The 21,532-nt window shown below is 50.6% G+C and overlaps 1 protein-coding gene across 1 annotated transcript in view; it reads left to right on the top strand.

Moving 5' to 3' along the window:
* The window catches only part of LOC115196636 (1-phosphatidylinositol 4,5-bisphosphate phosphodiesterase zeta-1-like), a 33,585-nt gene that overhangs the window by 11,925 nt on the left and 128 nt on the right, over positions 1-21,532 (top strand). Inside the window, exons 5-11 of the mRNA XM_029757482.1 lie at positions 6,979-7,035; positions 7,192-7,269; positions 7,610-7,772; positions 8,393-8,509; positions 9,086-9,258; positions 15,060-15,190; positions 20,716-20,855. Coding sequence (XP_029613342.1) covers positions 6,979-7,035; positions 7,192-7,269; positions 7,610-7,772; positions 8,393-8,509; positions 9,086-9,258; positions 15,060-15,190; positions 20,716-20,855 — 859 coding nt within the window. The remainder of the gene's footprint in view (positions 1-6,978; positions 7,036-7,191; positions 7,270-7,609; positions 7,773-8,392; positions 8,510-9,085; positions 9,259-15,059; positions 15,191-20,715; positions 20,856-21,532) is intronic.

Raw genomic sequence — 21,532 nt, forward strand, 5'->3', positions numbered from 1 at the left:
GTCCCCCCCACACCCTCCCCCCAGAAACACGTCTCTACCTGTCCCTCCACACCCTCCCCCAGAAACACGTCTCTACCTGTCCCCCCACACCCTCCCCCCAGAAACACGTCTCTACCTGTCCCCCCCACACCCTCCCCCCAGAAACACATCTCTACCTGTCCCCCCCACACCCTCCCCCCAGAAACACGTCTCTACCTGTCCCCCCACACCCTCCCCCTAGAAACACGTCTCTACCTGTCCCCCCACACCCTCCCCCCAGAAACAAGTCTCAACCTGTCCCCCCCACACCCTCCCCCCAGAAACACGTCTCTACCTGTCCCCCCACACCCTCCCCCCAGAAACACGTCTCTACCTGTCCCCCCCACACCCTCCCCCAGAAACACGTCTCTACCTGTCCCCCCCACACCCTCCCCCAGAAACATGTCTCTACCTGTCCCCCTCACACACCCTCCCCCCAGAAACACGTCTCTACCTGTCCCCCTCACACACCCTCCCCCCAGAAACACGTCTCTACCTGTCCCCCCCACACCCTCCCCCCAGAAACACGTCTCTACCTGTCCCCCCACACCCTCCCCCTAGAAACACGTCTCTACCTGTCCCCCCACACCCTCCCCCCAGAAACAAGTCTCTACCTGTCCCCCCCACACCCTCCCCCCAGAAACACGTCTCTACCTGTCCCCCCCACACCCTCCCCCAGAAACACGTCTCTACCTGTCCCCCCCACACCCTCCCCCAGAAACATGTCTCTACCTGTCCCCCTCACACACTCTCCCCCCAGAAACACGTCTCTACCTGTCCCCCCCACACCCTCCCCCAGAAACATGTCTCTACCTGTCCCCCTCACACACCCTCCCCCCAGAAACACGTCTCTACCTGTCCCCCCCACACCCTCCCCCCAGAAACACGTCTCTACCTGTCCCCCCACACCCTCCCCCCAGAAACACGTCTCTACCTGTCCCCCCACACCCTCCCCCCAGAAACAAGTCTCTACCTGTCCCCCCCACACCCTCCCCCCAGAAACACGTCTCTACCTGTCCCCCCCACACCCTCCCCCAGAAACACGTCTCTACCTGTCCCCTCCACACCCTCCCCCCAGAAACACGTCTCTACCTGTCCCCCCCACACCCTCCCCCCAGAAAAACGGAACACATCACGTTCGTGAGAGTCTCATCTTTCCATAGAGGGGTAATAATAGTTTTATAGGCCAAATGGTTCAGACGCGACATACGACTGTAAGAACAATTTTTGGGATGTCTCATTGTCAAAAAACAGATATCTCTAGCAAACTCACAGATTTTTATGGGATATATTCACAACATGCAACAATTTCAAAGATTTTACTGAGTTACAATTCAGTCAATTTAAATAAATTCATTAGGCCCTAATACATGGATGTAACTTGACTGGGAATACAGATACGCATCTGTTGGTCACAGATATTTTTTAAAATAGGTAGGGGTGTGGTTCAGAAAACCAGTCAGTATCTGGTGTGACCATTTGCCTCATGCAGCTCAACACATCTCCTTCACATAGAGTTGATCAGGCTGTTGATTGTGGCCTGTGGAATGTTGTCCCACTCTTCTTCAATGACTGTGCGAAGTTGCTGGATATTGGCGGGAACTGGAACACACTGTCGTACACGTTGATCCAGAGCATCCCAAACATGCTCAATGGGTGACATGTCTGGTGAGTATGCAGGCCATGGAAGAACTGGGACATTTTCAGCTTCCAGGAATTGTGAATACATCCTCACGACATGGGGCCGTGCATTATCATGCTGAAACAGGAGATGATGGCGTCAGGATGTCATCACGGTATCTCTGTGCCTTCAAATTGCCATCAATAAAATGCAATTGTGTTTGTTGTCCGTACCTTATGCCTGCTCGTACCATAACTCCACCTCCACCATGGGGCACTCTGTTCACAGAGTTGACATCAGCAAACCGCCCGCTTACATGATGCCACACGACGCTGTCTGCCATCTGCCCGGTACAGTTGAAACCGGGATTCATCCGTGAAGAGCACACTTCTCTAGCGTACCAGTGGCCATTAAAGGTGAGCATTTGCCCTGAACTGCAGTCAGGTCAAGACCCTAGTGAGGATGACGAGCACACAGATGAGCTTCCCTGAGACGGTATCTGACAGTTTGTGTATAAATTATACGGTTGTGCAAACTCACAGTTTCCTCACCTGTCCAGGTGGCTGGTCTCAGATGATCCCGCAGGTGAAGAAGCTGGATGTGGAGGTCCTGGGCTGGTGTGGTTACACGTGGTCTGCAGGTGCGAGGCCAGTTGGACGTACTGCCAAATTCTCGCAAAAAATGTTGAGGCGGCTTATGGTAGAGGAATTAATATACAATTATCTGGCAAGAGCTTTGGTGGACATTCCTGCAGTCGGCACGCCAGAATGGCCATTTATTGTTCCCAGCACAAGGTGCACCTGTGTAATGACCATGCTGTTTAAACAGCTTCTTGATTTGGCACACCTGTCAGGTGGATGGATTATCTTGGCAAAGGAGAAATGCTCACTAACAGGGATGTATAGAAATCTGTGATTTTTTTTATTTGAAATAAGCTTTTGTGCGTATGGAACATTTCTGGGATCTTTTATTTCAGCTCATGAAACATGGGACCAACACTTTACATGTTGTGTATACAGTCGTGGCCAAAAGTTTTGAGAATGACACAAATATTAATTTTCACAGTCTGCTGCCTCAGTTTGTATGATGGCAATTTGCATATACTCCAGAATGTTATGAAGATTGATCAGATGAATTGCAATTAATTGCAAAGTCCCTCTTTGCCATGCAAATGAACTGAATCCCCAAAAAACATTTCCACTGCATTTCAGCCCTGCCAACAAAGGACCAGCTGACATCATGTCAGTGATTCTCTCGTTAACACAGGTGTGAGTGCTGATGAGGATAAGGCTGGAGATTACTCTGTCATGTCGATTGAGTTCAAATAAGAGACTGAAACCTTCAAAAGGAGGGTGGTGCTCGGAATCATGGTTCTTCCTCTGTCAACCATGGTTACCTGCAAAGAAACACATGCCGTCATCATTGCTTTGCACAAAAAGGGATTCACAGGCAAGGATATTGCTGCCAGTAAGATTGCACCTAAATCAACCATTTATCGGATCATCAAGGACTTCAAGGAGAGCGGTTCAATTGTTGTGAAGAAGGCTTCAGGGCGCCCAAGAAAGTCCAGCAAGCACCAGGACCGTCTCCTAAAGTTGATTCAGCTGCGGGATCGGGGCACCACCAGTACAGAGCTTGCTCAGGAATGGCAGCAGGCAGGTGTGAGTGCATCTGCACGCACAGTGAGGCGAAGACTTTTGGAGGATGGCCTGGTGTCAAGAAGGGCAGCAAAGAAGCCACTTCTCTCCAGGAAAAACATCAGGGACAGACTGATATTCTGCAAAAGGTACAGGGATTGGACTGCTGAGGACTGGGGTAAAGTCATTTTCTCTGATGAATCCCCTTTCCGATTGTTTGGGGCATCCGGAAAAAAGCTTGTCCGGAGAAGACAAGGTGAGCGCTACCATCAGTCCTGTGTCATGCCAACAGTAAGGCATCTTGGGACCATTCATGTTGCTTCATTCATGTTGCTTCTCAGCCAAGGGAGTGGGCTCACTCACAATTTTGCCTAAGAACACAGCCATGAATAAAGAATGGTACCAACATATCCTCCGAGAGCAACTCCTCCCAACCATCCAGGAACAGTTTGGTGACGAACAATGCCTTTTCCAGCATGATGGAGCACCTTGCCATAAGGCAAAAGTGATAACTAAGTGGCTCGGGGAACAAAACATCTATGTTTTGGGTCCATGGCCAGGAAACTCCCCAGACCTTAATCCCATTGAGAACGTGTGGTCAATCCTCAAGTGGCAGGTGGAAAAACAGAAACCCACAAATTCTGACAAACTCCAAGGATGCGGCCCAGAAGTTAATTGACAGCATGCCAGGGCGGATTGAAGAGGTCTTGAAAAGAAGGGTCAACACTGCAAATATTGACTCTTTTCATCAACTTCATGTATTTGTCAATAAAAGCCTTTGACACTTATGAAATGCTTGTAATTATACTTCAGTATTCCATAGTAACATCTGACAAAAATATCTAAAGACACTGAAGCAGCAAACATCTCCAGCTTACAATTGGCTCATTCATCCCTCCTCTCCCTGTAACTATTATCCAGGTCGTTGCTGTACATGAGAATGTGTTCTCAGTCAACTTACCTGGTAAAAAAACATTTTGTCCCAATCTTCCAGCCCTCCCTCTCCTGTCCCCCCTCCCTAGCCCCCAGCCCTCCCTCTCCTCTCCCCCCTCCCTAGCCCCCAGCCCTTCCTCTGCTGTCCCCCCTCCCTAGCCCCCAGCCCTCCCTCTCCTGTCCCCCCTCCCTAGACCCTAGCCCTCCCTCTCCTGTCCCCCCTCCCTAGCCCCCAGCCCTCGCTCTCCGGTTCCCCCTCCCTAGCCCCCAGCCCTCCCTCTCCTGTCCCCCCTCCCTAGCCCCCAGCCCTCCCTCTCCTGTCCCCCCTCCCTAGCCCCCAGCCCTCGCTCTCTGGTTCCCCCCTCCCTAGCCCCCAGCCCTCCCTCTCCTGTTCCCCCTCCCTAGCCCCCAGCCCTCCCTCTCCTGTCCCCCCTCCCTAGCCCCCAGCCCTCCCTCTCTGGTTCCCCCCTCCCTAGCCCCCAGCCCTCCCTCTCCTGTCCCCCCTCCCTAGCCCCCAGCCCTCGCTCTCTGGTTCCCCCCTCCCTAGCCCCCAGCCCTCGCTCTCTGGTTCCCCCCTCCCTAGCCCCCAGCCCTCGCTCTCTGGTTCCCCCCTCCCTAGACCCCAGCCCTCCCTCTCTGGTTCCCCCCTCCCTAGCCCCCAGCCCTCCCTCTCCTGTCCCCCCTCCCTAGCCCCCAGCCCTCGCTCTCTGGTTCCCCCCTCCCTAGCCCCCAGCCCTCGCTCTCTGGTTCCCCCCTCCCTAGCCCCCAGCCCTCGCTCTCTGGTTCCCCCCTCCCTAGCCCCCAGCCCTCGCTCTCTGGTTCCCCCCTCCCTAGACCCCAGCCCTCCCTCTCCTGTCCCCCCTCCCTAGACCCCAGCCCTCCCCTCTCTGGTTCCCCCCCTCCCTAGCCCCCAGCCCTCCCTCTCCTGTCCCCCCTCCCTAGCCCCCAGCCCTCCCTCTCTGGTTCCCCCCTCCCTAGACCCCAGCCCTCCCTCTCTGGTTCCCCCCTCCCTAGCCCCCAGCCCTCCCTCTCCTGTCCCCCCTCCCTAACCCCCAGCCCTCGCTCTCTGGTTCCCCCTCCCTAGCCCCCAGCCATCCCTCTCTGGTTCCCCCCTCCCTAGCCCCCAGCCCTCGCTCTCTGGTTCCCCCCTGCCTAGCCCCCAGCCCTCCCTCTCCTGTCCCCCCTCCCCAGCCCCCAGCCCTCCCTCTCCTGTCCCCCCTCCCTAGCCCCCAGCCCTCCCTCTCCTGTCCCCCCTCCCTAGCCCCCAGCCCTCCCTCTCCTGTCCCCCCTCCCTAGCCCCCAGCCCTCCCTCTCTGGTTCCCCCCTCCCTAGCCCCCAGTCCTTCCTCTCCTGTCCCCCCTCCCTAGCCCCCAGCCCTCGCTCTCTGGTTCCCCCCTCCCTAGCCCCCAGCCCTCCCTCTCCGGTTCCCCCTCCCTAGCCCCCAGCCCTCCCTCTCTGGTTCCCCCCTCCCCAGCCCCCAGCCCTCCCTCTCCGGTTCCCCCTCCCTAGCCCCCAGCCCTCCCTCTCCTGTCCCCCCTCCCTAGCCCCCAGCCCTCCCTCTCCTGTCCCCCCTCCCTAGCCCCCAGCCCTCCCTCTCCTGTCCCCCCTCCCTTGCCCCCAGCCCTCCCTCTCCTGTCCCCCCTCCCTAGCCCCCAGCCCTCCCTCTCCTGTCCCCCCTCCCTAGCCCCCAGCCCTCCCTCTCCTGTCCCCCCTCCCTAGCCCCCAGTCCTCCCTCTCCTGTCCCCCCTCCCTAGCCCCCAGCCCTCCCTCTCCTGTCCCCCCTCCCTAGCCCCCAGCCCTCCCTCTCCGGTTCCCCCTCCCTAGCCCCCAGCCCTCCCTCTCTGGTTCCCCCCTCCCTAGCCCCCTCAAAAATAATAAAAAATAAATAAAATGAATAAGGAACCATTTTCAGACCTTCGTAGTTTAGTTAGTAGACTTGATGTTACGGTGGGTAATGAAGAAAAAAGAAAGAAACAAGTAAATATAACAGAATGTAAACAGTCAAATAGATCCTGTAGCTGCAGGATCACTAGATCTTAATCCAATGGCAGAATTTATTATCAGAAAAATGATTTATATGTTCCCACAGGTTTATTTATTTATTTATTTTATTTCACCTTTATTTAACCAGGTAGGCAAGTTGAGAACAAGTTCTCATTTACAATTGCGACCTGGCCAAGATAAAGCAAAGCAGTTCGACACAAACAACAACACAGAGTTACACATGGAATAAACAAACGTACAGTCAATAACACAATAGAAAAGTATATATACAGTGTGTTGAAATGTAGTAAGATTAGGGAGGTAAGGCATAGTGGCGAAATAATTACAATTTAGCAATGGGGTGATAGATGCGCAGAAGATGAATGTGCAAGTAGAGATACTGGGGTGCAAAGGAGCAAAAAATAAATAACAATATGGGGATGAGGTAGTTGGGTGGGCTATTTACAGATGGGCTATGTACAGATGCAATGATCGGTTAGCTGCTCTGACAGCTGATGCTTAAAATTAGTGAGGGAGATATAAGACTCCAGCTTCAGGTGAATTGTGGATGGCCAGATTATGCTATCTGCTAAAGTAAAATACTAGACGTGCTTGTTTTTTCTTGTCGTACAATGAATGTCCCACACCTTAATACGGTGTTTACTATTTACAATCAGCAGAAAACAAGACTTAAACTTAAAAATGTTCTTTTGTGAAACGTTTTCTTGACTGTCTGTTTCCCGCTGAGACAGATCAGATATGTGGATTATGTCTCTGGGTTGACAGGAGCTGAAATACAAGATCCTGATTAAGAACAAAAAGCTCAGTCCTCAGAGTGAGACAGAGACAGAGGACAGGAGAGAGACAGGCTCAGAGGACAGGAGAGAGAGAGACTCAGAGGACAGGAGAGAGAGAGACTCAGAGGACAGGAGAGAGAGAGACTCAGAGGACAGGAGAGAGAGAGACTCAGAGGGGGAAGACAGTGAGGAAGAGGATGACGATGATGAGGAAGATGAGGAAGAGGAGCCTAATCTCAAAACAAAGCACCATTCCAAATTGAAACGGTCAGGGAAGAAAGTAAGTCAGGGTTCTTTAATGAGGTATGATATCAGGTATTATACACTGGTATACTAAATTAGAGAACACTGAGAAACTGTTCCTGTACATCCTCCCTATAAACACTAAGCACTAAAGCAGGGTCAGTCAGGTTAGACATATGCTGAGATTGTCCTCTCCCTAACCTTAACCCTAACTCTAGAGCTTCATTTCCACTCCCCAGCTCAACCCTAACCCTAACCCTAGCCACAACCTTAACCTCTCTCTCTCTCTCTGTCCCTCCCTCCCTCCCTCACTCCCTCTCTCCCTCTCTCTCTTTCCCTCCCTCCCTCTCTCCCTCCCTCCCTCCCTCCCTCCACAGAAGAGGAAGAAGGCAGCAGTAGTTGCTGAGTCTCTATCTAAGCTGGTGGTCTACACCAAGTCAGTGAAGTTCCACAGCTTCAACCATGCCAGAGAACACCAGCAGTACTATGAGAACAGCTCTCTGGGGGAGAAGAAGGCTCACAAGCTGGTCAAGACCTCAGGTGTTGTACCTTGGAAGACTTACCAAATTAGTGTTTCAAACTGCACATGGGGGGGGCACATTTGCAAGTATCTAGCAATGTATCAAATGTTGAACACCGGCAGCAGTAAAAAAGAGTAGAGCGTCTCATATTCCTACTGCTAGTGAAAAGGAAAAAAGACGACGGTTGAGATTGGAATGAAATGAGACTGTTGAGATTTGAATTCAAAGCACAATCAGTAAACAGGCCATCGTGCTACGGCGTGGAGATAGAGGGGAATGATGCAGTGAGAGATGAGTTCTGATGGATTTCACTCAACAGCCATTATCAGCCTCTTGTTGCTGTAATGGCTCCTTGATGTGGTATTTTTTATAAGCACAAAGCCTATGTCTAATGCTGCAAGGACAGCCTGTCCCTGAACGACTAGTGCCAATTTAATCAGCCGTTTGTGACAAATGTTTATCCTTCATTTTTTTTTCACCAAATCTGATAAGGAGGTCACATGATGACCGTAACTTCTAGTCATGTGATCCTAATGAAGTTAACATGTACTTTCTAGTCTCCTCGTGTCCTTTTAGTTCATATAGCAGTCCATCGTATCCAGAGAAACTTACAACAAACACCTTATTCTCATTTCTCAGCTCCAGATTTCGTCCGGCACAACATGGCTTTCATCACCAGGATCTACCCGGCAGGTTCTAGAACCCTGTCCTCCAACTACAACCCCCAGGGGTTCTGGAACGTGGGCTCTCAGCTGGGTACGTTTTGAATGAGCTCCGCGTTCACACCAAAACTTCCTGGAATACCAATTAGAATGTAATGGTCTTTGGATCGCCTGGTGTGATCGTTCTTTCTTGCTGTGTTTAAATGTGACAGTTTGAGTGAATGCGATCTTCAATTCATTCATTATGGAAAATAAACTTGACGTTGCATTTGAGAATAGTCAAAAACTTTGAAAAATAAAATGTATTTATGGCACAGACATTCACTTCATATTCCTTTCATGATAACTTTGTTTCTTTGGTAAGACTGAAATTATGACAACATCATTTTAATTGCTTGAAGGCAGAAGGAGATGAATCCCCTTTGTTGTTATATTTGACATAAAACAAAATACAACTTTTCAATAAACAAATCAAACTCTATTCAAAGAGCCCTGGCTGTGCTTGGTAATGTTGAACTGTAAGGAAATACATTGAATGTTTACATTTGTGTTTTATAGTCCAATCCCAGTCTAATCTAGGTTGACAGAGAGCTGGAGAATGTAATCTGTCTGGTCTTGTCTGTGCCCGTGTGGCAATGTTGTTATTGTGTCATCTGGACTCTTCTTACAGTGGCTCTGAACTTCCAGTCGTTGGGCCTGCCCATGGATCTGAACAACGGGCGTTTCCAGGACAACGGTGGCTGTGGTTACGTCCTCAAACCCCTCTTCCTCAGAGTTAATCAGTGGGGCTTTAATCCAAACAGTTACCGTCACAATCTGAAGCCAGCACACCTGCTGCTGAAGGTACTAGAACTGTGTGATGCAAGGATGTGGGTGAGTGTGGGGGTAGGGGAGGGGGTGAGTGTGGGGGTAGGGGAGGGGGTGTTTGGTGGGAGGGGATGTGCGGGGAGGGTGTGTGTTGGGGAGGGGTGTGTGTGGGTGGTGGGGGGGGGGGGAGTCCATCCTATCTAGAACATTTATCTCTGCCTTACCTCTAACTTACTGCTTCTTTACCTCTAACTTACTGCTTCTTTACCTCTAACTTACTGGGGTCACTTTACCACATTCACAGCAACATAGATAGACTAAAACACATTATCTCTGGGAAGTCAAAGACCAGTTTCAGTTTGTTAGTCATCACGCTCTGGTCGCCCGGTTTACATTAGCAGACTCAAGGAGAATATTCTATAGACTCCAATTAAACGTTGTCCTTTTTGTACTGTATATGTAAACAAGCTGCTCCAGTGCACGAGAAAGAGAGATGCTTGTGGGTTTTATTCAGAAGACACTCTACCATTCCAAATACAAATCAAATCAATGTTTATTTGTCACTTGCGCCGAATACAACAGGTGTACACCTCACAGTGAAATGCTGAATACAACAGGTGTACACCTCACAGTGAAATGCTGAATACAACAGGTGTAGACCTCACAGTGAAATGCTTACTTACAGGCTGTAACCAATAGTGCAAAAAAGGTATTAGGTGAACAATAGGTAAGTAAAGAAATAAAACAACAGTAAAAAGAAAAATAACAATAGCAAGGCTATATACAGTAGAGAGGCTATATACAGTAGCGAGGCTATATACAGTAGAGGCTATATACAGTAGAGAGGTTATATACAGTAGAGAGGCTATATACAGTAGCGAGGCTATATACAGTAGAGAGGATATATACAGTAGAGAGGCTATATACAGTAGAGAGGCTATATACAGTAGAGAGGCTATATACAGTAGAGAGGCTATATACAGTAGACAGGCTACATACAGACACCGGTTAGTCAGGCTGATTGAGGTAGTATGTACATGTAGATATGGTTAAAGTGACTATGCATATATGATGAACAGAGAGTAGCAGTAGCGTAAAAGAGGGGTTGGTGGGTGGGACACAATGCAGATAGCCCGGTTAGCCAATGTGCGGGAGCACTGGTTGGTCGGCCCAATTGAGGTAGTATGTACATGTAGATATGGTTAATGTGACTATGCATATATGATGAACAGAGAGTAGCAGCAGCATAAAGTGGGGGTTGGGGGGGGGGGCACACAGTGCAAATAGTCCTAGTAGCCATATGGTTACCTGTTCAGGAGTCTTATGGCTTGGGGCTAAAAACTGTTGAGAAGCCTTTTTGTCCTAGACTTGGCACTCCGGTACTGCTTACCATGCGGTAGTAGAGAGAACAGTCTATGACTGGGGTGGCTGGGGTCTTTGACAATTTTTAGGGCCTTCCTCTGAAACCGTCTGGTGTAGAGGTCCTGGATGGCAGGAAGCTTAGCCCCAGTGATGTAATGGGCCGTATCCAAATCTTTTTAGTCTCCTGAGGGGGAATAGGCTTTGTCGTGCCCTCTTCACGACTGTCTTGGTATGGTTGGACCATGTTAGTTTGTTGGTGATGTGGACACCAAGGAACTTGAAGCTCTCAACCTGCTCCACTACAGCCCCGTTGATGAGAATTGGGGCGTGCTCGGTCCTCCTTTTCCTGTAGTCCACAATCAGCTCCTTAGTCTTGGTTACGTTGAGGGATAGGTTGTTATTCTGGCACCACCCGGCCAGGTCTCTGATCTCCTCCCTATAGGCTGTCTCGTCACTGTTGTGTCGTCAGCAAACTTAATGATGGTGTTGGAGTCGTGCCTGGCCATGCAGTTGTGGGTGAACAGGGAGTACAGGAGGGGACTGAGCACGCACCCCTGGGGGGCTCCAGTGTTGAGGATCAGGGTGGTGGATGTGTTGTTATCTACCCTCACCACCTGGGGGCGGCCCGTCAGGAAGTCTAGGATCTAGTTGCAGAGGGAGGTGTTTAGTCCCAGGATCCTTAGCTTAGTGATGAGCTTTGAAGATACTATGGTTTTGAACGCTGAGCTGTAGTCAATGAATAGCATTCTCACATAGGTGTTCCTTTTGTCCAGGTGGGAAAGGGCAGTGTGGAGTGCAATAGAGATTGCGTCATCTGTGGATCTGTTTGGGCGGTATGCAAATTGGAGTGGGTCTAGGGTTTCTGGGATAATGGTGTTGATGTGAGCCATTACCAACCTTTCAAAGCACTTCATGGCTACGGACGTGAGTGCTATGGGTCTGTAGTGATTTAGGCACGTTTCATTTGTGTTCTTGGGCACAGGGACTATGGTGGTCTGCTTGAAAGATGTTGGTATTACAGACTCAATCAGGGACATGTTGAAAATGTCAGTGAAGACACCTGCCAGTTGGTCAGCACATGCCCGGAGCACACGTCCTGGTAATCCATCTGGCCCCGCAGCCCTGTGTATGTTGACCTGTTTAAAGGTCTTACTCATGTCGGCTACGGAGAGTGTGATCACACAGTCGTCCAGAACAGCTGATGCTCTCATGCATGCCTCAGTGTTGCTTGCCTCGAAGCGAGCATAGAAGTGATTTAGCTCGTCTGGTAGGCTCGTGTCAATGAGAAGCTTGCGGCTGTGCTTCCCTTTGTAGTCTGTAATAGTTTGCAAGCCCTGCCACATCCGACGAGCGTCAGAGCCGGTGTAGTATGATCCAATCTTAGCCCTGTATTGATGCTTTGCCTGTTTGATGGTTCGTTGCAGGGCATAGCGGGATTTCTTATAAGCTACCTTGAAAGCGGCAGCTCTACCCTTTAGCTCAGTGCGAATGTTGCTTGTAATCCATGGCTTCTGGTTGGGGTATGTACGTACAGTCACTGTGGGGATTATGTCTTCGATGCACTTATTGATAAAGCCAGTGACGGTACTCCTCAATGCCATCGGAAGAATCCTGGAACATGTTCCAGTCTGTGATAGCAAAACAGTCCTGTAGTTTAGCATCTGCTTCATCTGAACACTTTTTTATAGACCGAGTCACTGGTGCTTCCTGCTTTACTTTTTGCTTGTAAGCAGGAATCAGGACGGTAGAATTATGGTCGGATTTACCAAATGGAGGGCGAGGGAGAGCTTTGTGCACGTCACTGTGTGCGGAGTACAGGGGATCTAGAATTTTTTCCCCTCAGGTTGCACATTTAACATGTTGATAGAAATTAGGTAGAACTGATTTAAGTTTCCCTGCATTAAAGTCTCCGGCCTCTAGGAGCGGCTCCTCTGGGTGAGTGGTTTCCTGATTGCTTATTTCCTTATACAGCTGGCTGAGTGCGGTCTTAGTGCCAGCATCTGTCTGTGGTGGTAAATAAACAGCCACAAAAAGTATAGCTGAAAACTCTCTAGGCAAGCAGTGTGACCTACAATTTATCACAATATACTCTACTTCAGGCGAGCAAAATCTAGAGACTTCCTTTGATTTCATGCACCAGCTATTGTTTACAAATATGCACAGACCGCCCTCCCCTCGTCTTACCGGAGTGTGCTGTTCTATCTTGCCGGTGCAGCGTATATCCCGCTAGCTGAATATCCATGTCGTCATTCAGCCACGATTCTGTGAAACATAGGATATTACAGTTTTTGATGTCCCGTTGGTAGGATATTCGTGATCGTACCTCGTCTAATTTATTGTCCAATGATTGCACGTTGGCGAGTAATATTGACTGTAACGGCAGCTTTCCCACTCGCCTTCTGCGGAGCCTCACGAGGCATCCCGTTCTGTGTCCTCTGTACCTGTGTCTCTTCCTCTTGCCTGGGATGTCGGCCCTGTCGGGTGTTTGGACAATGTCCTGTTGAAGAAAATCTTTGTCTAATCCGAGGTGAGTGATCGCTGTCCTGATATCCAGAAGCTATTTTTGTGCCGTAAGATACGGTGGCAGAAACATTATATACAAAATAAGTTACAAATAATGGGAACCCCCCTCAACGTAATTATAAAAAATGACAAAAATAAATGTTTTGTCAATACCCATGGTATACAGTCTATACCACGGCTGTCAGCCAAATCAGCATTCAGGGCTCGAACCACCCAGTTTATAACAGACAATATACCACGGGTATGACATAGAATGACCTGTTTACTGTTGTAATTACGTTGGTAACCAGTTTATAAAAGCAATAAGGCACCTCGGGGGGTTTGTTGTATATGGCCGATTAACCACAGCTAAGTGCTGTATCCAGGCACTCAGCGTTGCATCGTGCATAAGACCAGCCCTTAACCGTGGTATATTAGGCATATACCACCCCCCCTCGGGCCTTATTGCTTCAGTAGACTAAACTAGACTCCCCCTGCGCATGAAAAATACATGTATTCTCTTTTCAGAGGGGGAAGAAGAAAAAAAGCCCCTTTATGTATCAACATCATCCCGTGCTTCTAGTCTGTTACTCCACTCCAGGGAAAGCCCCCTAGAAAGCCCTGCAGAGCTTTCAAGTCCAAAATCAGATTTAAAATCAGATTTATAAATAGAATATGTTCACTTATAAATAGGTAAAGCTGCTGTATTGAATAATTCAACTAGAAGAGGTAAGACAATAACGTTGCTTCCTTTTCAACTCTATAGACCTGTTTTGCATACTGTTTACCAATCTATTTCCTAACAATCGGTTTCCTCGAGCAGGAGAATGGACTTTACTGACCCAATTTGAATGAGTTTTGGGATTGTGTATAATTACCATAAGTCATGCATAGTTCCTGTTACCCTAAATCAACGAGTCATAGATCAGTCCATCGCACAGTGACTGATGTACAGTCCCGCACCTGTAACATTAGCCTGGTAATTACCGTGCTGATGATCAAACCTCACAATACCTATAGCACCACTATGAGGCAGTTGGGGGGGGGGGGGGGGGGGGGATCACTGACTTCCCATTTCCTTAGTGAGGTGGATCCATCGGTGCAGGCAGGCATATCCAGATAACTGCACGCAGGTTTGTCTTTGATCAGGGTTGGGCATAGACTGGTGTAATTACACTCCTCCCTCCCTCCCTCCCTCCCTCCCATGCCCACTCTGAGTGCTGATGAATCCCTGGCACCAGGCCCCGAGGCAGGCAGAAGAACACACGCCCCATCAGATTGGAACATTTACATCCTCATTGAAAAGCAATGAGAAAAAAATGGAATTTGGAATTCAGGAAGGAAACTGAAATGCCAATGTCTGTCTGTCTACCACCTGTCTGTCTGTCTGTCTGTCTGTCTGTCTGTCTGTCTGTCTGTCTGTCTGTCTGTCTGTCTGTCTGTCTGTCTGTCTGTCTGTCTGTCTACCACCTGTCTGTCTACCACCTGTCTGTCTGTCTGTTTACCACCTGCCTGCCTGCCTGCCTGCCTGCCTGCCTGCCTGCCTGCCTGTCTGTCTGTCTGTCTGTCTGTCTGTCTGTCTGTCTACCACCTGTCTAATGCCATGGCATGCTGGGTTCAACCGTCTCTAGGCTCACAGAGACAGCAATAATGTCAGGTGTTCAGAGGGAAAAACACTAACAGCTCACGTCTCTTTCCCTGTCCCTGTCCCTGTCCCTGTCTCTGTCCCTGTCTCTGTCCCTGTCTCTGTCCCTGTCTCTGTCCCCGTCCCCGTCTCTTTCCCTGTCTCTGTCCCCGTCCCCGTCTCTTTCCCTGTCTCTGTCCCCGTCTCTTTCCCTGTCCCTGTCCCCGTCCCCGTCTCCGTCTCTTTCCCTGTCTCTGTCCCTGTCTCTGTCTCTGTCCCTGTCTCTGTCTCTGTCCCTGTCTCTGTCTCTGTCCCCGTCTCTGTCTCTGTCTCTGTCTCTTGTGTGAAGGTCATCAGTGGCTCCAACCTGCCTGTCCCGCGGAGCGGCAAGGCCCTGGACCCCTTCGTACGCGTGGAGATCCACAGTGTCCAGTCAGACTCCTGCAGGAGACACACAGACACGGTCAGACACAACTGTGAGTCCTCCATGCGACCGTCCCACTGATTCAATACGATCTCCCCTTATACAGCTATGCACCTTTTAAAAAGGCAATGTTTCCATGTTCACAGAGACATTGCATAAGTCAAATCAAATCGGAAATTACCTTTAAAATGTAAATTGCGCTACGACGCGGATCTCCCGCGATCCGGATTGAATGTACTTAATGGTAACCGAGCAACTGTGTGTGCTGAAGCATAGATAGAGACGGGTACACATGAGAGGCATCGCGACACAGACGTGGCTAGATTGGACTGTGAGTGAGTCCTCACACGACCGTGAAGAAACTAAACTAGAGTATGTGGAGCCTATGACAATCGATGTCGGGGAAAAAGACAGTCGATGTCTGGAAAAAAGACAGTCGATGTCTGGAAAAAAGACAGTCGATGTCTGGAAAAAAGACAGTCGATGTCTGGGAAAAGACAGTCGATGTCTGGGAAAAGACAGTCGATGTCTGGGAAAAGACAGTCGATGTCTGGGAAAAGACAGTCGATGTCTGGGAAAAGACAGTCGATGTCTGGAAAAGACAGTCGATGTCTGGAAAAGACAGTCGATGTCTGGAAAAGGACAGTCAATGTCTGGGAAAAGACAGTCGATGTCTGGGAAAATACAGTCGATGTCTGGAAAGGACAGTCAATGTCTGGAAAAAGACAGTCCATATCTAGAAAAGACAGTCAATGACAGGGAAAGACAGTCAACGTCTGGAAAAAGACAGTCAATGCCTGGAAGAAAAAACAGGCTCAACCTACAAAGTCTCAGAGTGATACAGTGTACAGAGGAGCAGACTAGCTGTGATCTCAGAGTACTGTTTGAATCTACAGTCAGAACCCATACTCATAGAGAGACTGGTCTCCTGCCCTAGGAAACCACTTTATACAACTTTAATTCTTCTCCCCGTGAATCCAATTCCCGGGCCGACAGCTCTTGGGCTTCCGAGGGTGAAATGTGCTGATGAGCTAGCCTCTTCAAAAGGCACAGTCTGTGTCCCAAAGTGCACTCTTTCCCCTATGTAGTCCACTACTTTTGACCAGGGCCTAGGTAGTGCACTTTAGGCTATAGGGTGTGATTTGGGATGCAGCCTGTCTGGTTTGCCTTTAGAGGAGTAGAGGGCCCATCCTTTGACTACAGTAGGCTACACTAGACCTCAGAAAGAACAGAGGACAGAGGGACACTAGACCTCAGAAAGAACACAGAGGACAGAGGGACACTAGACCTCAGAAAGAACACAGAGGACAGAGGGACACTAGACCTCAGAAAGAACACAGAGGACAGAGGGATGATATATTCTGCCTGTGTACTACATACTCAACCACATACTGTATATCAGACAGGGTCCATTCACTAGAGAGGAGAGAGGACAGGCTGTGCTCACTAGAGAGGAGAGAGGACAGGCTGTACTCACTAGAGAGGAGAGAGGACAGGCTGTACTCCCTAGAGAGGAGAGAGGACAGGCTGTACTCCCTAGAGAGGAGAGAGGACAGGCTGTACTCCCTAGAGAGGAGAGAGGACAGGCTGTACTCCCTAGAGAGGAGAGAGGACAGGCTGAACTCACTAGAGAGGAGAGAGGACAGGCTGCACTCACTAGAGAGTAGAGAGGACAGGCTGTGCTCACTAGAGAGGAGAGAGGACAGGCTGTACTCACTAGAGAGGAGAGAGGACAGGCTGTACTCCCTAGAGAGGAGAGAGGACAGGCTGTACTCACTAGAGAGGAGAGAGGACAGGCTGAACTCACTAGAGAGGAGAGAGGACAGGCTGTACTCACTAGAGAGGAGAGAGGACAGGCTGTACTCACTAGAGAGGAGAGAGGACAGGCTGTACTCACTAGAGAGGAGAGAGGACAGGCTGTACTCACTAGAGAGGAGAGAGGACAGGCTGCACTCACTAGAGAGGAGAGAGGACAGGCTGTACTCACTAGAGAGGAGAGAGGACAGGCTGCACTCACTAGAGAGGAGAGAGGACAGGCTGTGCTCACTAGAGAGGAGAGAGGACAGGCTGCACTCACTAGAGAGGAGAGAGGACAGGGTCCACTCACTAGAGAGGAGAGAGGACAGGCTGCGCTCACTAGAGAGGAGAGAGGACAGGCTGCACTCACTAGAGAGGAGAGAGGACAGGCTGCGCTCACTAGAGAGGAGAGAGGACAGGCTGCACTCCCTAGAGAGGAGAGAGGACAGGCTGTACTCCCTAGAGAGGAGAGAGGACAGGCTGTACTCCCTAGAGAGGAGAGAGGACAGGCTGAACTCACTAGAGAGGAGAGAGGACAGGCTGCACTCACTAGAGAGTAGAGAGGACAGGCTGTGCTCACTAGAAGGAGAGAGGACAGGCTGTACTCCCTAGAGAGGAGAGAGGACAGGCTGAACTCACTAGAGAGGAGAGAGGACAGGCTGCACTCACTAGAGAGTAGAGAGGACAGGCTGTGCTCACTAGAGAGGAGAGAGGACAGGCTGTACTCACTAGAGAGGAGAGAGGACAGGCTGTACTCCCTAGAGAGGAGAGAGGACAGGCTGTACTCACTAGAGAGGAGAGAGGACAGGCTGAACTCACTAGAGAGGAGAGAGGACAGGCTGTACTCACTAGAGAGGAGAGAGGACAGGCTGTACTCACTAGAGAGGAGAGAGGACAGGCTGTACTCACTAGAGAGGAGAGAGGACAGGCTGTACTCACTAGAGAGGAGAGAGGACAGGCTGCACTCACTAGAGAGGAGAGAGGACAGGCTGTACTCACTAGAGAGGAGAGAGGACAGGCTGTGCTCACTAGAGAGGAGAGAGGACAGGCTGCGCTCACTAGAGAGGAGAGAGGACAGGGTCCACTCACTAGAGAGGAGAGAGGACAGGCTGCGCTCACTAGAGAGGAGAGAGGACAGGCTGCACTCACTAGAGAGGAGAGAGGACAGGCTGCGCTCACTAGAGAGGAGAGAGGACAGGCTGCACTCACTAGAGAGGAGAGAGGACAGGCTGCGCTCACTAGAGAGGAGAGAGGACAGGGTCCACTCACTAGAGAGGAGAGAGGACAGGCTGCGCTCACTAGAGAGGAGAGAGGACAGGCTGCACTCACTAGAGAGGAGAGAGGACAGGCTGCGCTCACTAGAGAGGAGAGAGGACAGGCTGCACTCACTAGAGAGGAGAGAGGACAGGCTGCGCTCACTAGAGAGGAGAGAGGACAGGCTGTACTCACTAGAGAGGAGAGAGGACAGGCTGCACTCACTAGAGAGGAGAGAGGACAGGCTGTACTCACTAGACAGGAGAGAGGACAGGCTGCACTCACTAGAGAGGAGAGAGGACAGGCTGAACTCACTAGAGAGGAGAGAGGACAGGCTGCACTCACTAGAGAGGAGAGAGAGGACAGGCTGTACTCACTAGAGAGGAGAGAGGACAGGCTACACTCACTAGAGAGGAGAGAGGACAGGGTCCACTCACTAGAGAGGAGAGGACAGGCTGTACTCACTAGAGAGGAGAGAGGACAGGCTGTACTCACTAGAGAGGAGAGAGGACAGGGTCCACTCACTAGAGAGTAGAGGACAGGCTGTACTCACTAGAGAGGAGAGAGGACAGGCTGAACTCACTAGAGAGGAGAGAGGACAGGCTGAACTCACTAGAGAGGAGAGAGGACAGGCTGTACTCACTAGAGAGGAGAGAGGACAGGCTGTACTCACTAGAGAGGAGAGAGGACAGGCTGCACTCACTAGAGAGGAGAGAGGACAGAGTCCACTCACTAGAGAGGAGAGAGGACAGGCTGTACTCACTAGAGAGGAGAGAGGACAGGCTGTACTCACTAGAGAGGAGAGAGGACAGGCTGTACTCACTAGAGAGGAGAGAGGACAGGCTGCACTCACTAGAGAGGAGAGAGGACAGGCTGCACTCACTAGAGAGGAGAGAGGACAGGGTGCACTCACTAGAGAGGAGAGAGGACAGGCTGCACTCACTAGAGAGGAGAGAGGACAGGCTGCACTCACTAGAGAGGAGAGAGGACAGGCTGCACTCACTAGAGAGGAGAGAGGACAGGCTGCACTCACTAGAGAGGAGAGAGGACAGGCTGCACTCACTAGAGAGGAGAGAGGACAGGCTGCACTCACTAGAGAGGAGAGAGGACAGGCTGTACTCACTAGACAGGAGAGAGGACAGGCTGTACTCACTAGAGAGGAGAGAGGACAGGCTGTACTCACTAGAGAGGAGAGAGGACAGGCTGTACTCACTAGAGAGGAGAGAGGACAGGCGGTACTCACCAGAGAGGAGAGAGGACAGGCTGCACTCACCAGAGAGGAGAGAGGACAGGCTGCACTCACCAGAGAGGAGAGAGGACAGGCTGCACTCACTAGAGAGGAGAGAGGACAGGCTGTACTCACTAGAGAGGAGAGAGGACAGGCTGTACTCACTAGAGAGGAGAGAGGACAGGCTGCACTCACTAGAGAGGAGAGAGGACAGGGTGCACTCACTAGAGAGGAGAGAGGACAGGCTGTACTCACTAGAGAGGAGAGAGGACAGGCTGCACTCACTAGAGAGGAGAGAGGACAGGCTGTACTCACTAGAGAGGAGAGAGGACAGGCTGCACTCACTAGAGAGGAGAGAGGACAGGCTGTACTCACTAGAGAGGGGCAAGAAAAGGAGCGAGCCAAGAGAGCACACTAGGCGTATACACTATACCTACAATACAGTAATGACATTTGTGACTTAGATTTTTGCTACTTGAGACTATATAAAAAGTTGTATTTGCATATTCAAGTATATCACTTATACACAGGTCAATGTGGACCATTTCAATAACAACATGTGAAGCATTTCCATAATTTGATGTCTGGGTGAACAATAACACGTGTTTCTATCTGTTTTAAAACATCCCTGAGAAAAATAACAGGACATGTCTCATTCAATCTCCTCTGTCTGCTTTCAACTGCCCTCAGCAACAATGAACTCCTGAACGGAGTGTAAAAGATCAACAGTCTGATTGTTTCTTGATAGCATCAGATATAGTAGCACCCTACTCAGTTCACTGCTTTGACCAGGGCCCACATAGAGCTCTGGTCTAAAGTAGTGCACTATATAGGGAATAGGGTTCTATAGGGCCCTGGTCTAAAGTAGTGCACTATATAGGGAATAGGGTTCTATAGGGCTCTGGTCTAAAGTAGTGCACTATATAGGGAATAGGGTTCTATAGGGCCCTGGTCTAAAGTAGTACACTATATAGGGAATAGGGTTCTATAGGGCTCTGGTCTAAAGTAGTGCACTATATATAGGGAATAGGGTTCTATAGGGCCCTGGTCTAAAGTAGTGCACTATATAGGGAATAGGGTTCTATATGTGCTCCCAAACAGTGGCTAACCGGGCTGTGGGGGGAGGGGGGGTGAGAGAGAGGGAGAGATAGATGACTGGGTGGGGGGGGTGAGAGATAGATGACAGGGTGGGGGGGAGAGAGAGGGAGAGATAGAGAGTTCACCTATTCATAGGGGCTTTGAGTTGACTGGGGATTGAGGGTGAATATAGTAACTGTTCTGGTTCCCTCCCACAGCTCTGAGCCCTCGGTGGGACTCGGCCATGAACTTCACCATCTCTGTCCCTGACCTCAGCCTCATCCGCTTCACTGTAAGAGACCAGACAGGACTCACCTCTGAGTTTATAGGACAGTACACCATCCCCTTTATCAGCATGAAGAAAGGTGAGAGGTGGAAGAAGAGGAGAGGGAGGGAGGGGGAGGAAGAGGAGAAGAGAGAGAGGGGGAGGAATAGGAGAGAGAGGGAGGGGGAGGAAGAGGGGAAGAGAGAGATGGGGAGGAATAGGAGAGAGAGGGAGGGGGAGGAAGAGGGGAAGAGAGAGAGGGGAGGAATAGGGGAAGAGAGAGAGGGGGAGGAATAGGAGAGAGAGGGAGGGGGAGGAAGAGGGGAAGAGAGAGAGGGGGAGGAATAGGAGAGAGAGGGGAGGGGGAGGAAGAGGGGAAGAGAGAGATGGGGAGGATGAGGAGAGAGAGGGAGGGGGAGGAAGAGGGGAAGAGCGGGAGGGGGAGGAAGAGGGTTAGAGAGGGAGGGGGAGGAAGAGGGTTCGAGAGGAGGGGAGGAAGAGGGGAAGAGATGGAGGGGGAGGAAGAGGTTAGAGAGGGAGGGGGAGGATGAGAAGAGAGAGGGAGGAAGAGGGTTAGAGAGGGAGGGGGAGGAAGAGGTGGAGGGGGAGGAAGAGATGGAGGGGGAGAAAGAGGGTTAGAGAGGGAGGAAGAGGGTTAGAGATGGAGGGGGAGGAAGAGGGTTAGCGATGGAGGGGGAGGAAGAGGGTTAGAGAGGAGGGGAGGCACGAGGGTTAGAGATGGAGGGGGAGGAAGAGGGTTAGCGAGGGAGGGGGAGG

This window comes from Salmo trutta, chromosome 7 (genome assembly GCF_901001165.1).
Source record: "Salmo trutta chromosome 7, fSalTru1.1, whole genome shotgun sequence".
Classification (NCBI taxonomy): domain Eukaryota; kingdom Metazoa; phylum Chordata; class Actinopteri; order Salmoniformes; family Salmonidae; genus Salmo; species Salmo trutta.